Source organism: Aythya fuligula, chromosome 5, assembly GCF_009819795.1.
Source record: "Aythya fuligula isolate bAytFul2 chromosome 5, bAytFul2.pri, whole genome shotgun sequence".
In the NCBI taxonomy this organism is placed as follows: domain Eukaryota; kingdom Metazoa; phylum Chordata; class Aves; order Anseriformes; family Anatidae; genus Aythya; species Aythya fuligula.
Window position 1 is genome coordinate 3,426,778 of NC_045563.1, and position 14,805 is coordinate 3,441,582.

At 43.1% G+C, this 14,805-nt stretch overlaps 1 protein-coding gene across 3 annotated transcripts in view; it reads right to left on the minus strand.

The window, feature by feature from the left end:
* Positions 1-5,405: 5,405 nt before the first annotated feature.
* The window catches only part of DDHD1 (DDHD domain containing 1), a 65,859-nt gene continuing 56,459 nt past the window's right edge, over positions 5,406-14,805 (minus strand). For 2 of the 3 annotated variants that reach the window (XM_032188302.1, XM_032188301.1), the window contains 4 exons: positions 12,223-12,372; positions 10,677-10,929; positions 9,208-9,384; positions 5,406-6,711 (listed from right to left, as the gene is read on the minus strand). In XM_032188302.1, coding sequence (XP_032044193.1) covers positions 6,530-6,711; positions 9,208-9,384; positions 10,677-10,929; positions 12,223-12,372 — 762 coding nt within the window. In that variant the 3' untranslated portion in view covers positions 5,406-6,529. The remainder of the gene's footprint in view (positions 6,712-9,207; positions 9,385-10,676; positions 10,930-12,222; positions 12,373-14,805) is intronic. The other variant, XM_032188303.1, reaches the window with a different exon arrangement.

Here is a 14,805-nt window from a genome sequence, read left to right on the forward strand (position 1 = left end):
CAGAGCTCCTGCTTCCCCCAGAAGTATTCCCCAGAGGGCTGCGAACACGCATCACCGTAAATCATAAATCCAAGGAGGCTGCGGATACCATCGTGATGACGACACGCAGCAAAAAAAAAAAAAAAAAAAATAAAAAAAAATTGGCAAAACGCTCGCGGCAGCATCCCAACACTCTTGCTTTCCCTTGGGCAGCTGGATGCTGCCCTACAGCCAGTCCTCGGCGCTTCTTTCCCAAGCCCTCGTGGGTGCAGATGTCAAAAGCACAGCTTGTGGTCAGCCCAGCAACTTGGGGAGGGACGGGATGAGATCCCTCGAAAGCAGCCCCGTGGTGTTGGGTGGGAAGCTGGCGGGACGCAGCAATCCCTCCCTGCTTTAGCCATCAGGATCCCAATTTGTGCAGCTCTGGTGAAGGATGAGATGTTTTTGTGCTGCTAGGGCAGGATGGCAGCCCCACCGCTCCTCTTGGGATGGGGCTGTGCACTGGGTAACCACCAGGACGGGCTGAGGAGGATGCTTAGGGTCCCTGGGGATGCCCGTGGACCCCACAAGCTGCCTGCTCCAGCCCTGGGACCGAGCCCCCTGCTTGGGCAGCTCCTTCCCTGCTGCTGGGAGCATCAAGCTGCGACGTGTTCAGCACGTGCCGGCTGATAGGCATCAGGCTGCTGCCAAGCCCTGCCTTGATTTCATCGCTGCTGCTCCTGCCTGCTGCTTCTCCCACCTGCCTCCCCCCTTTGGCTGCAGACGGGTCCCTCTCCAGCACGAGGAGGTGGCAGGTTTATTCTGTGACAGCACAGCACCCGTTTTCGGAGGGAGCATCTCTGCCCTCTTCTCTTTTCCACAACCACCACAAAGCAATCCCCGTCTCCTTCCCTCAATGCGCTCCGGCAAGACAGCAGCGGGGAGATGAGCAGTGTTTGTTTTGGAAGGGACCCGTCCTCCTTTGCAGCTAGGTCTGACCATTTCCGTCCTGAAAGCACGCCCGAAAAGCACTTTCAAGGTTATTTTTACACGCAAGCATCAGTTAAAAATAATGACAGATGTGAAAATCGTTTCTGACAGGTCCCACAGCATTTAATATTCTGGGAAGTTAGCACGAGAGGACGCCGGCAGTTTGAGGCTGGAAACGTGCGTGCTCCTCGTCTGGTCCTCCAGCACAGGGATAAAAGGTGGAAGGATAAAATGTTTCAGAGGGCTCATTTTCATCTCGCAGAGATTTTTGCCATTTTCAGGGGTTCTCAGTGGGAAATGCACCCATGTGGGCAGCTGATGTGCTGGAGATGTTTATTCTACCACCTAACACGATGCTAGGCATTCATCCAGAACAGGTACAGGGACTCAGAACAGGATCCCAATGTCACCAAACCCGAGAGCAGCTCTGTTTTGGCAGGGCTTGGAGCTGGCTGGCAGGGACAGAGCACAGCCAGGACCCCACGGGCTGCTTGAGGAGGTCTGCCACGTTACTGGTGATGTATCAGAGAGCAGAAATCTGGATTCGTAAGGCACTTGGTAAAATTCAGTCATTTCTACTCGAAACAGCTATTACAGATTCAAAACCCAAGGTAAAGGAGACTTCTTATAAACTGCAGAAAGCAGTTAAGCCCCTCAAATTGAGATTTTCTGGTGCAGAAACATGCTCGAAGAGCCTGTTTTAAGCTGGAAGTCAAAGACCTTTTTATCGAGGGGCATAGCAAAACATCAAAACCCTAAAAGTGAAAGCATGGGGCTACTCTGAGATGAGGAACTGGCTTCCAGAGAGAAACTGAAAGAGCCCTAAAACCGGCAGGAACAGATCAGACATGGGGGCTTTGGAGCTTGTGGGGTCTTTGGAGCATCCCCTCTCCCACGTTCACACTTAGGGTCGATTTGGCACTGGGGATGGGCAGAGTCGCTGAAAGAAATGGCATTTATTTAGGAAACAGGTTTATAACATATATAAGGATATATTTAATATCCTTGTATGTCCTTATATATATGTCCTTAATATATAAGGACATATTTAAGGAGCAGATCTGCGGCAGATGCCCACAGAACCGTCAAAGAAGAGCTCTCTGGGTTAAATCACTGAAGGTTTCAAACCCACAAGATGCTTCCTGGGAATCCTGGGGTTTGCTGGGGACCCAGGGGACTTCTTGGAAAGAAAGGACTGCAGCTGCAGCCCGGCAGATAGGGCAGTGCAGTGGAAACAGCTGGCGTTGGAAACTGCTTGCTAAAGGGCCCAGAGAGCACTGGCCTCCAGGATGACCCGAAAGCTTGACAGCCAGGCATTTCTGCCCATATATTAGCATTCTCCTCTTATTCCTGGGAAGAGGAGGCTGTGTCAGCACACTGTCAGCATCAGAAGCCTCGCATGCCTTCCTAAGTGGTTCTGTAACGGCACGAAACTGTGACATCTATACAGCAAAACGGGGGCCCCACGGGGAAAAGGGGAATCCCACTGAGACTGGGGAACCCGTTTTTGGAGAGGCCAGCCCAGATCTGCTGCTTACTGGCAGTGCTTTGAGGACAAACGCTGTCAGGCCCCAAACGAAGCTGACTGATGGCAGTGACAGCGAGGGAGGGCACACACCCATCCTGAAAGCTCAATGCATCCATCTGGGCTCTGCTGGTGCTCAGTTTTTGGAGAAGTCTCCCAAAAGACAGCAATACCTGCCCCTGGGACTTCAAGCATGTTGCAAAGGGTCCACGGCACTTTTAGGTCCTGAGGATGCACAGGCCATGCTGAGAGAAGCACTGTCTCGAAGCAAGCTTCAAGTCCAGGGCCTGAAATCGAAGCACTAATAAATAAATAAATAAATAAATATGTTAAAAAAAAGTAATAATAACAGCAACAACAGCAAACACAACAAAACAAAAAAACTGTGGAAGGGGGAGGGAAAAAATACACCAGGAGGAAGTTTGCTTTTGTGGAAAATAATTATTAAATGCAGACCAAATGCGGAGTATAAGAAGAATGGCAGGCTGAAGTCCATCCCATAAACCAGAAAATAACTATCACACAGGTGCATGGTGAGGAGCAGGGACATGGCTCTGTCCGACCCCACTGCTGCTCGGTTCCAGCCCGGCTCGAGCAGAAAAACGTGGAGGCAGAAACCTCAGCTCCAAGCTACCAACAGAAAAATGGGAAACGGAATGAAAGTTGAAATAAATTCCCTAGGCAGAGGATGCAGTAATACACACTAACTATTTAACTGCAAAGAGTTGACAGGGATTAATGAACTAAAAAAAATATTAATGAATATTTCTCACCCATGTAGCTACGGGCACGTTCAGCTCTGCTGAGAAGTGGCATGGGGAAAGGAGCACCAGGATGAACAAAAGTCATAAAGGAGGAAGAGGCGGCAGCCAGGTGTGATATAAATATGAAAATGGGACACATCTGTCAGTTCAGCCTAGTGCTGAAGGTGGCCAAATGGGAGAATAAAACAAAGGGGCCCCAGCACTAAAAACACTGCCAAGCAAAGAGAAGGGGAGCGCATACAGGGGATGTGAAGTTAGGGCACAGCCACGAGAGCTGGGAGGAAAGGGATGGAGTCGAGTACTAAAAAAAGCGCTGACCATCTGCAGGAATGACCTCGTAGGAAAAAATCCCCTCCAAGTGTCAAATTTGGACAAAGAACTCAAGGCCACTTTTCAGAAAACAGCTCAGTATCTGTCAGAAGACGGACAACAATGCAGTGTGTTTCCCTTATCTTCTTTTCTCAAGAAAAAGCACCAGTCAACACAGCTTGTAAAGCTAAACATCGTTCTTGCAAATGAAAACAAGTCAGTAATTGGAAGCCAGGACATTCCAGCTCTATATTATGCTGCAGACCATCTGACCAGAAAGCTTTAAGCATGAAATTTAGACTCTAGCGTGCAGAGACGTGACTCTACTTGCATCTGTGTTGCACCGCAGCAGAGGAACGGGGCAACCCTTTTTCTAACAACTTCAAAATTCAATTACCATACGGTGTTTCATCTTAGCAGGAGGATAAGAGATGTTTTCTTGAGAATTAAAAAGATGAAAGCCTGCCTACAGCACGCTTAATGCGTCTGCATGCACTTTAGAATAGATTCCCATTTATTCTTTAGGTATGCTTGCTCTTTGTAATTAAGCTCAGCGATTAGTAGATGCTTCATGAAGTCACGAGTTGGAACAGAATCATAACCCACTAAATCAGAAAAAAATGCAACACGATGAACAGGTCTTGGTCCTTCCTCTGCCTTCTCGTGGGGGACTTTGGGGGACTTCTCCCTGCTCTGCCCAGAGGTGCACAGCAGGCAGGCAGGGATCTCGCCCCTTATAGGGAGAGCAGTGAGCAAGCACCAGCACGTCCTGATGCGGGGGAAACTGCTATCCCATAAATCTGAAACACGTTCTGGACAACGGCAGAGTTCGCACAGACCACAAGAATTACAGGAATTAAGCCCCTTTTGTTTACAGCACTGAAAAAGAGATCTAACATCGATGCAGTGCTATAAGGGGATAGCACAGCAGTGACATTATCCAACTCAAAGTCCTGAAGCACAGACTGTACACATTTGGAAATGTTTTGCACGCTCTAAATATAAAAGGAGATTCTCCTTTTATGTCTGAGTTCTCCTATTTAGGAAGAGTCAATTAAACAACTTATCTGGAAAACCAGTAATGTAAACAAAAGCCTGCTTTCTGGAGCAGAGGTGTCAATCTTCCTTCTCTTAAAGGGTTGATTTTAATTTTTAATGATTGTTCATCAACTGAGGTAAACGTGCCAGACACTAGAGTTACAATTCACCGAGGCCAAAAGGGTTTCTTTCCAGAGTTCCACACTGATGCTTTGTGCTTTACAGCACCCACCCACCATTCTTCAGTTTTATTTCACTGCATTTATGGTAGTGCTGTTTCTGTCACCTTCTCCTCCCCTTTTAGTTTTTATCTCTTCATAATTTTCCTAAATCCATACCTCCAACACACAGGCCTAATTCCTTCCCCGCTGCACCATGGCCTGGGGCAACAAACAGCCTGAGCAGTATTATTTGGGAGAACAGCCGCCCTCTCCCTCCTGGATTTCAGAAAGGGAAGCCTGGGTGGTTTCCACATCTCTTAACCACTGGCTGAGGCTGTCTGCTGTTTTGGGCTGATGTTCACACATCTGTTTACATTGAAAACACAGCTATTCACCAACACCACGGCCTCATTTTTTTTTTTAAACATTAGTTTAGATTCTGCAGCCTCTCAATGTGCCATACAGATCATAAATACCCCTGCCAGAGGCAGCTCTGAGGCCATATATCTGACACTTCTTCTCCAGAGCCTCGCATGTTTTTAAAATCTCAGCAACGACCTTTTAGTGTTTCATTTGGAGATTATTGCCTTTCATCACGACACTTCTCTCTTCACAACTCCTGAATTAGTTGCAGATACAAATCTAATCTAAGTTCTGGTGTTCTCAGGCCTCACCAAGTTTATTTTATGCTGCTCTCTTTCCTCTCGATAGGTTCCTTGTACATACACATATACACACATATGCATACAACTTTATACAAACACACACATATATACATTTAATAACGGCAGGCAAAAGACAGCTGGATCCTCTGCACACCAAGGCTCATGTGAGGTCAAAACCTTCATATTCTGGAAAAAAATGCTTGGAGCTTAAAAAGCACAGGCCTAGCAAAGCAGTTACTTACCTTTGAGAAGAAGGTGACTAATGTCATTTGTGTGAAACCACAAATATTTATTTTAATGAAAAAATACTTAAAGTGTGCCACAGTGTCCATATATTCATTTGAATAGTAGTACAAAGATATGTATTTCTGAGAAAAAGTCTTAACACTGTAGAAAATAAATGTGGTTCTTAAATTATGTCAAAAGAAACCAGTAAAAAAGTAATGTTTTATACACTGGAATAAAATGAAACAGTTAGAGATAATAAATTATAATTACAGTATTTCAAATATTTGCTTCATGCTTTTTCAGCATTAGTTTCTAAATGTGTCACGTATAATATGCCCTCGGAAGCCAGCAGTCAGAATGGTCTTTCAATGGTAACGTGGACAACAGGATGTGGAGCTGAATAAAGTCCTAGAAAAATGACACCACCGCTTGTTATTTACTGATACATAAAACATCAGAACATGGCAGTTTTAGGTTTGTAAGGAACATATATTTTGTTAATGGAAATTAATTTAGTTTTTTTAATCAACTAATCTTTTATACCTTAATGAACTAAACAGCAGTTATGGTCATTAACAAGTATGTCACCCAAGCACACTGCACAACTGTGCTTACGTGATGCTACACATTGTATCGGCTCTTTATACAGTCAAAGTTAACAAGAATTTGGAATAATTTCAGGTCTAATTAAGCACTGCAAAATGTTTAAAACTATAAAGTGCTTTTAAATACAAATCATTTTTGCTCTTTAGAAACAGGAAAAAATCCAAACATGCACTTAAACCTGAAACCTCCATGCCATATATACTGCAGTTTAACAGTAAGACATCAGTTTTGTGCCATTCGTTTTAAAATTTCCTTTCCCATCCCTCCCCATCCCCAGTCAAAAATTCAAATAGCATCTAAATTGGATTTGTCGGTATCGTCTTGGTCGTGCTTGTACATGAAGGTTAGAAGGAAGAGAGCAATATCCAGAGATGACCAATAGGCAGTGTGTGATGTGACTGCAGACCAGTATCTGCTCTCCACAAGACCTTCCCTGAGCTCGAAATCAATCCTGTGCTCCAGTTCCACTAGAAATTGAACAAGAAACAGAAATGTCGTTAGAACTGTATGCCAGTGGAAGAAATCCTTGCATATTTTTCTCTCAGACTTAAGTTCAGCTTGCTGTATATAAAATGAACGCAACCCCATGTTCACATTTTACAGTACACTCATATAAATCAACTGCAATTTTTAAAACACATGCATACATTTTAACATACACACATGTAGCAAAAACCTGACCTGTGAGTGGTGCTTAGTTCAGGAAAAAAAAAAAACACAAAAAAAAACAAAACAGAAACTAAACCTAAAGCTTGGAAAAACCTTGCATTTTTTAAGTCGCTTTTTTCCACATAGTAATGATGGAAATCCAGTTATTTACGCACATAACTACACCGAAGTATCCAGGAAATGTTGGGACCCCCTTGGGAAACTGTCAGAATGGGTACGGCTCAGAACTTTCAGCAATACACAAATTTTCTGCATCTCTAGCAGCTATACAGGGAGACTACACGCAATACTCCATGTCCTTTCTGAAAACGAGCAGTTCCTACATTGCACTAGCCCTTTTAATTTCCAGATTATTCCAAATACATTTCAGCAGTTATCCTTTCATTTCAATGGCTGCTTTGATTAATAACACATTCAAAGTAATTTTCACTGCGTGTTTAACTGGGCCAATGGCTAACCTATTGTGAAGGCACTTCAGTGGTTAGAAAATCTCTACAAGGAGCAATAGAATGAAAAGGACAAAACTAAAAGCCTGCTTAGCTACAAAAGCCAAAACCCCATATTGAGTAAAAAATGTAGCTATTTATCAAAGCCAATTTCAAGGAATTTTAATTCTTGGCTCCAAGACCGCATAAATGGAGCATCACACAAGCGCTGCCTCCGCAGTCATGGCACAGCAGCATCAGGGAATGACAGGCCTTCATATTTTTACAGCAGCATTTCACTGCCTTCCAAAACGCAGCAAGGAGAGGGAGTCGGAGTCTTTGCATACCAGGAGACAACCACAGTCATTTCCACTAAGATGCGTGTGTTCAAAATCAGTCTCTCTGCAGAAAAAAAAACACCCCGACCAACTCCGTCTCCGTTACAGAAGCTTGGGAGGAAGCCAAAACCCACTGCAAACCGTGCGGCTGTTCCCTCAGAAATGAACACTTTGGCCGTGGATTGCATCATTCTGCTTGCAGCCTCGCTGGCCTCTGCTCCACGTTCTCCTTCTATGGAGCAGGGATGGGGCTGCAGCAGAGAGGGATGCAGGGACCGTGCAGAAGGCCCTGAAGTGCAACCCACCAAAAGGAGCTCATCAGCAGCTCCACAACACTCGCTGTCACGTTGGTCTGATTTCCTTAAGTTAGTTAGTTTCCTTAAAACAAAGCCTCTGTCCTCGATACTGACTCAGGAAGGTTATCTGTTGAAAGTAGCAGCGATCAACAGGCTGCAGTGTATCATGTGAACGCTATCACAAGATACAACAGTGCTAATGCTTGTGACTGCTTAGATTGCAAAAAGCCCCGCCTTGTAATGATTTTATTTTTAAACTTCTCAAGGATGAGTGTCTGTAAAGGAAGTACCTATATTTTTTTTTAAAAAAATGCATCTGTTAAAAATTGCTCGCTATGTTCCGGGTGGTTCAGGCTAGGACAAGGACAGCCTCTGTTTCCAGTGATAAATGCCTTTGAATATGGATTGCTTCAGAATTGCAAATATATGGGCAAGTTTAAATAAAATCCATTTCATAGTACGTGGAAAGTGGGATTCTCTGCAGGAATTGTTTTGCTTTCCCCAGTGACAGTCTAGAAACTACTGACGTACAGATCTCATCAGCTGGAACTCATACACACATATATGTGTGTGTATACACAACAGACACAAGTACATAAACCTCTTTCAAGAGGAAAAAAAGATAACGGGGAGAACAAAGTCAGTCCTTGGACAGCCTTCACAGAATCACAGCACGGCTGAGGCTGACAGGGTTCATCTGGTGCAACCCCAGCCCCAGCAGGGCCCCCCCGAGCAGGGTGCTCAGCCCCATGGCCAGGCAGCTGCTGGAGATGTCCCCAAGGAGCCCCCCAAGCTCTGGGCAGCCTGTGCCTCAGCCTCTCCTCACAGGGAGGTGCTCCAGGCCCCTCAGCACCTTGGGGGCCCAATGTTGGGCTCTCCCCATCATGCCCGGGTCTCTCTGGTACTGGGGGGCCCAGAACTGGACTCAGCACTCCAGGTGTGGCCTCCCCAGTGCTGAGGATGGGGCAAGGATCGCCCCTCCTGACCTGCTGGTGACACTTTGCCTCATACAGCCAAGAAATCATTAAACTTCTTCGCAACAAAGGCACATCACTGTCTTCACTGTCTAAGATTCAAAAAGAACAGACTCAATTTTTTATCATTTTAGAGCAAACCAACAAAACTAAACAGAGGCATACGTTATGGTATTTCCAACCCCACCCCCCCCAACACACACGCTCGGCCCACTGGAGGCCTTGTTCCCACAGGGGATGTAAGGGGGACTAGTCACTAACATGTGGGTTCGAGAAAGCCTGAGCTGCTTTGTGAGAAAGGCGGCGTTCCAACAGTAGTGGCCCTCTTGTCGTCCCCCTCTCCTCCATCTTTCCCGGCCTCAGGCGGCTGTGTTGTACTAGAACGACCAAATCTTGAAAAAAGCATCCCTCCGAGGCCCTTCCCAATGCTCGCAGCTCCTGCATTCAGCACGGAGAGAAAAAAAAAACACAAACACAAGCAGAAGAGCAGCTAAATCAAACTGCAAATTAAAGTCACTGTAGCACCCATCAATTAGAGCTGAATGATGGAAAACACTATTCATGCTTTTCTAGGGTGGGAACGGCTTATCTGACTTAAGCGTACGCTGCTTACCATGAGACTAATCTAGTGTAGAAGCAAAAGCTATAATTTGGAAACTGTAGTTAAGGGAACAAAAATACAAAATAACACTTTTGAACTTTCAAAGGATGTGTTGTAATTCCTCTTTCATAAAAAGTTGAGGACTAAGACAAAAACGTTTTATAACAGCGCTAGTACTTTCTGAACATAAGGATCCCATCGGGACATTTAAGACACTCCTTTCGTTAAGGGTTCTTATGTTGACATAAGCCTTACGGAGATTTAGAAATGCCATATCACCCTTACTATTTTGGTTGCTCAGGAAGAAGGGTACAAAAGTTAAGAACAAATCTGTGTTGTTTTCTCCTGACTTTGCTGCCACCTTATGGACAAGACATTAAAGTTACTATGGTAAAACAGCAAAAAGCAGTGTACTGTGAGAGAACACTGCTTTGGAACACTGTGTATTTTTACTTGAGGACTAAACTGCTCTTATACACTCTATTTATTAGATTGGAAAGATTCCTTGTGCTAGGTCACATTAACCTTCTTCCAAATATCACATAGAGAGCTAAAGGAAGTCCTTGAGTCAACAAAAACTACAAGTGCATGCTCAAATATAAGCTCCAGTGAAAGTGAATTTAATCTGAACTAAATCAGAGCTTATTTTGAGTCAGAAAGCCAGAAGGGGACAGACTTCCTAACTAAGCAGCCTGAATTTCCCTCAGTAAAATGATGAATTAAATAGAACTGTAATACTTTATATGGAGTGATTTTTCTCCTATTTGTCAATGGCAGAACATGTAGTCACAAAACAAGCTTTAAAACATTTTTCCATGAAGTACAGTGGAAACTATTAAACCCCCAGGATGTTACCTCAATAAGCCAGACAACAATAAGGCGGCAATAGCATAAACTCCCTGACCCACATCCTCTCCCTTCAAGACTTGACTCCAGTGTATTATGTAAACTATCTTTACTTCAAAGTAAATGTTAGTTTGGATTAAAACAAGCAATACACCTACACAGAACAAACACTAAAAATAGCCAGCAATAGCTTGCTGACAGTTGCACCTTAAACACCACACCACAGAGCAGTGAAGCTATACAAGAAGATGCTATATAAAAAAAGGACATAAAAAGCAATTACCCAATATACTGGCTTTGCCTATGTTTGTTATAGACTCCCCGTAGTGGCGTCGAACCATGACTGGTGAAGTAGTTGGGCTTGGTACAGTTGAAGCACTTTCGCCGTCAGTTACTGAGGTAGGTTCTTTTGTTGGGTTGAGAAAACTTGGCTTCATATGCTCATAAGGTAGAGGGTTTGCAGTGTTGTACCAGTGGATCTGGACAGGTGAAATGTTGCTGTAGTGTTTCAGAATTAAAGGCTCTAACCTATAGGCCTGCAAGAATAATTCAGAAAATACTGAGAGAAAATACTTAAGAAAAATTCCCATACAGAGTCTTCTCCAACCTCAAATCCAAAATATCTGTAACAAGTAAAGCCTAGAAAATGACAAAGTAATGGCATTATACTCTGGTTCAATTATTTTCACTGCCTGGGAGATACATTAGCTGCCCAGTTGCTTATACACACACATTTGCATATTTTTCTGCAACAGCTTTGCTACCCATTCCTCTTACTGACACAAAAACTGCTATTAACAGATGTTTATCATTATGCTTGGAAAGACTACACTTCACACAAGTTAAACTGATTCTGCACAGTGAAACAGAGTGGAAAACCAACTATGTGAACATTTTGTTTGATAAGTCTTCACTGATCCCTGCACAAACCGTGAACTGGAAGGGCATTTGTATGTCTATTAAAAAGTCACTTTCTATTGATTCTTTGTTTATTTTTCATGTTTACTTAGCTATAGAAAAGGGTTCTGCATTTATTTATCCCAGAATTAAGTAAAGTTACTATTTGCTGACTGTAGCCTGACCAATCATCCTAGGTGTCCCAGGAAAATTCTGTTTTTGGAGTTGCTAGAGCTGAAGATGATCAGATGAGCAAGAACCAGCATGTTTGGAGTCAAAAGATACCCGGCTTCAGGTAGAGTTTAAAACCAAAAGCACCCCCAAATTACTATTCTACAGTAAGCATGAAACTCCCAAATCAGACTTCCATCAAAGAAGTTGCTGAGGCAATACAGATCAGAAGCCCAACATCCTGCCTTTGATAGCAGTGAATACTGTCTGCCTATGGAAGAGCTTAAGGACAGGGCAAAGCTATACCAACACTTCCTTCCCAAGTCCTATCCCACCCTCTAACAATCTGTTTGTTTTCCCAAGGGGTCCTTGAATAACGTCTTTGATTTTCTGCAGTATCTTGTGAACTGCTTGTGTGCGTTTCTTTTAACAGCAGTAGTCTCTTTGGACACATGACGTTTAACAGAAGTCAGTAAGTTATATAAAAGTTGGAACTACAGTGAGAAATTTCATGTCTTTGCAAAAAAAGTTGAGTATTCTCACATCTTACCGTTACTAATATGAAAAGAGAAGCAAAGTATATGATATTTAAGGCAATTATTTGTAGAAAATATTCAACAGTTATACAATAATTGTTAAGACATAGTCCTGTGCTGTAACACACTTGCGTTGATTCACATGCTTTGAAGATCACATATTATCACACAGCTGATGCTTAAAAACACTCAAGGCAAAAGCTTGCAACTGCAATTACAACTCACCACTGGATCTGTTGGATGAAAAATATTTAGTAAGCGGTTACAAATTGTTCTGGGCAGAATATGATCTTGACTACCGCTGTTTCCTGGACGGATGCCACGCAATGCCAAAAACACTGCTAATGGAGATCCCATACAGAAGAAATTCTCAACCTAAGGAGAGATTTCATCTACGTTAATAAGGGAAGTAATGCTTTCTAACATGGCTGGATTTGATTTCTCTGTTTCATAACCAAGAGACTTGTATAGTATTAGTAACTCAAAACAGGGAAGAGCACTATAACATAGTGTGACATAACAGGTTAAGTTTCCCATTTCCCTTTGCTGTCAGAAGAGAATTATTACATGTTGTGGTGCTGCATAGTTCAAAAAACTGAATAACAAGTTGGATAATTGAACTGAAATGAGTCTACTAACACTGGAAGGGGTAAGGTGAGAAGAATTTGGAAGACACTGAGGAAATGTGATGAGTTTCACAAGACTGAAGTCTGATTTCTCTTTGCAAAGTCTACCACAGCCCCTCAGTCTCACCCTCGCCAAGTATGCCAGGACACATTTTGCTACGTACACCATCAAGGAAGTAGAAATGCAAACTAAACTGAGGATTAAAGACAACACACAGGATTCTCATGGTAGTCACGCACACATATACAGGCTGGTACATCCTCTTAAAAATATCTGGTGTTCAGTGAACAGGATGGTGCTTGTCAAAAGTGCCACCACATCACGTGTTAGGAACCACTACCTAGGTACAGCACACCAAGCTACCCTGCAGGCTACTCCTGTTGTCCAAAGCTACCGTGACTTTGCTCCAAAAGGACTGCCTTTAGCAAGCTGAGTGAATCCGGACTGCAATCACTAACCCATCTGACACAGGTCACTGAACATGCATCAGTGGTAACGACTTTTGGTCACTACCAACCTGGGCCGGGATTCAACAGTGACCCAGAGGTGAATGGCTTCGTATCCCATTACCAATCCTCAGACATCGTCTCCTAGAAACATCAAATGTAAAACTCTGTAGTCAAAAGTATTTTCAGAAGTCAAAGATACTTTAGCTTTTAGAATATCTTCTTATATGAGAGATTAATTTTACCATTATCAGAACTTCACTGGAACTTTCCCAATTGTAGTGCCAATTTGCAAGGCACTGCAACCAAGCAACTATCAATGCACTGCTGCTGAACTGGCGAGAGAAATGACTTAATTCCTGCTAAGTGCACGTGGAGAATGTCTGGATTCCCACACGCCTTCACTGTATGTCAGCACATGGAGCGAGGGTGTGGAAATAATGGTCTGTTTCATCTATCAGATTCCAGCCCTGAACAAAACATTCTTCCTCCTCTTACTTGGCACTGGTACTCCACCTCTTCCATCCAGAAGAAAGCACAAGTCCCAATTCAATAGAAAAAAAAATAATCTAGGTCTTCAGTAAAGCTATTCAATGTCATATGCTGCAAAGCACTGCTCGCTGTCATCTGTGTTATTACTCTGGCCTAGTTCAAAGCAGCTCTTCTTTCTTTTAATTAAACTTTACAAAGAGCCTTACATTCTTGCAGTTTGGACAAAAAGCTTTCTCATCTTTAAATACAATAGGAACAGACATTCACTGTGTAATCCTTTAAACTGAGTAACTAACTTCTAACCCTGGCCATCTGATACGCCTGTATACCACATTGGGAGTACACAATTATGGTCTTTCTGCTTCAGAAAGAAATCAGAAAGTGACCGCCACCTTAACGCTTGCTTGGAGATAGTTTAAAGATGTTTTAATGAATTCACCTTAGGCAAGTACAGACTAGGTGAGAATCTCAAAAGGTAAATATTTGCAATGGTTACAAGGTACATTGCTTTTATTCCATTGTTTCTTCTGGTAAACAGAAGATTAACAGCACCCACAGACAGATGACATTTTCTTGGACCACAGTGTTCTTTCCTACGTATTTTCTTACATGTGCAAGCCTTTCAACGTGATCTTCCAGCTCTCTCATTTCCTCTGGAAATGTTTACAAAGACAAAAGTACCAAACGGAGGGTACTTTAAGGGGTGGCAACGGATCAATACCAAAGCAGCACACACTAAAAATCGACAGTGAGTCTTCCAAAAATAAAGTCCTTTAAATTGCAGCCATTAGACTCTTAGCACTGCTGCAAAGTGGCTGAAGAGAAGACTAGGATTTGATGAAACCTGCTGGGAACAGAGGACTAAAATCTTCCCAGAAAGCATCTATTAATTTTGATGTTTCTCCATGAAGCAGGAGTGAGGCACTTCACATATACTTCACTGTAAATGTTTAAGAGCAGAGAAGCAATTTTTAAGAACATGACCTTTCGGGATAGCACTTTTCTGCCGGCTATGATTCATAAGCAGAAGTCATAATTAATTAATTTTTACGTTAAGCAGAAGCTGAGCCAAATAGTCATCCATTCAACTTAAGACTGACGTTTTTTCAGAATGAAGAGAAAAATAAAATAGCTGAATGAGACAACAGAAGTAAGACAGCGCAGCTCCTTTGTGCATAAATGAGTGTGGGGGATAGATGAACATGTTCAGTGGTGAAGTTAAAACAGAAGAGACAGAAAGCAA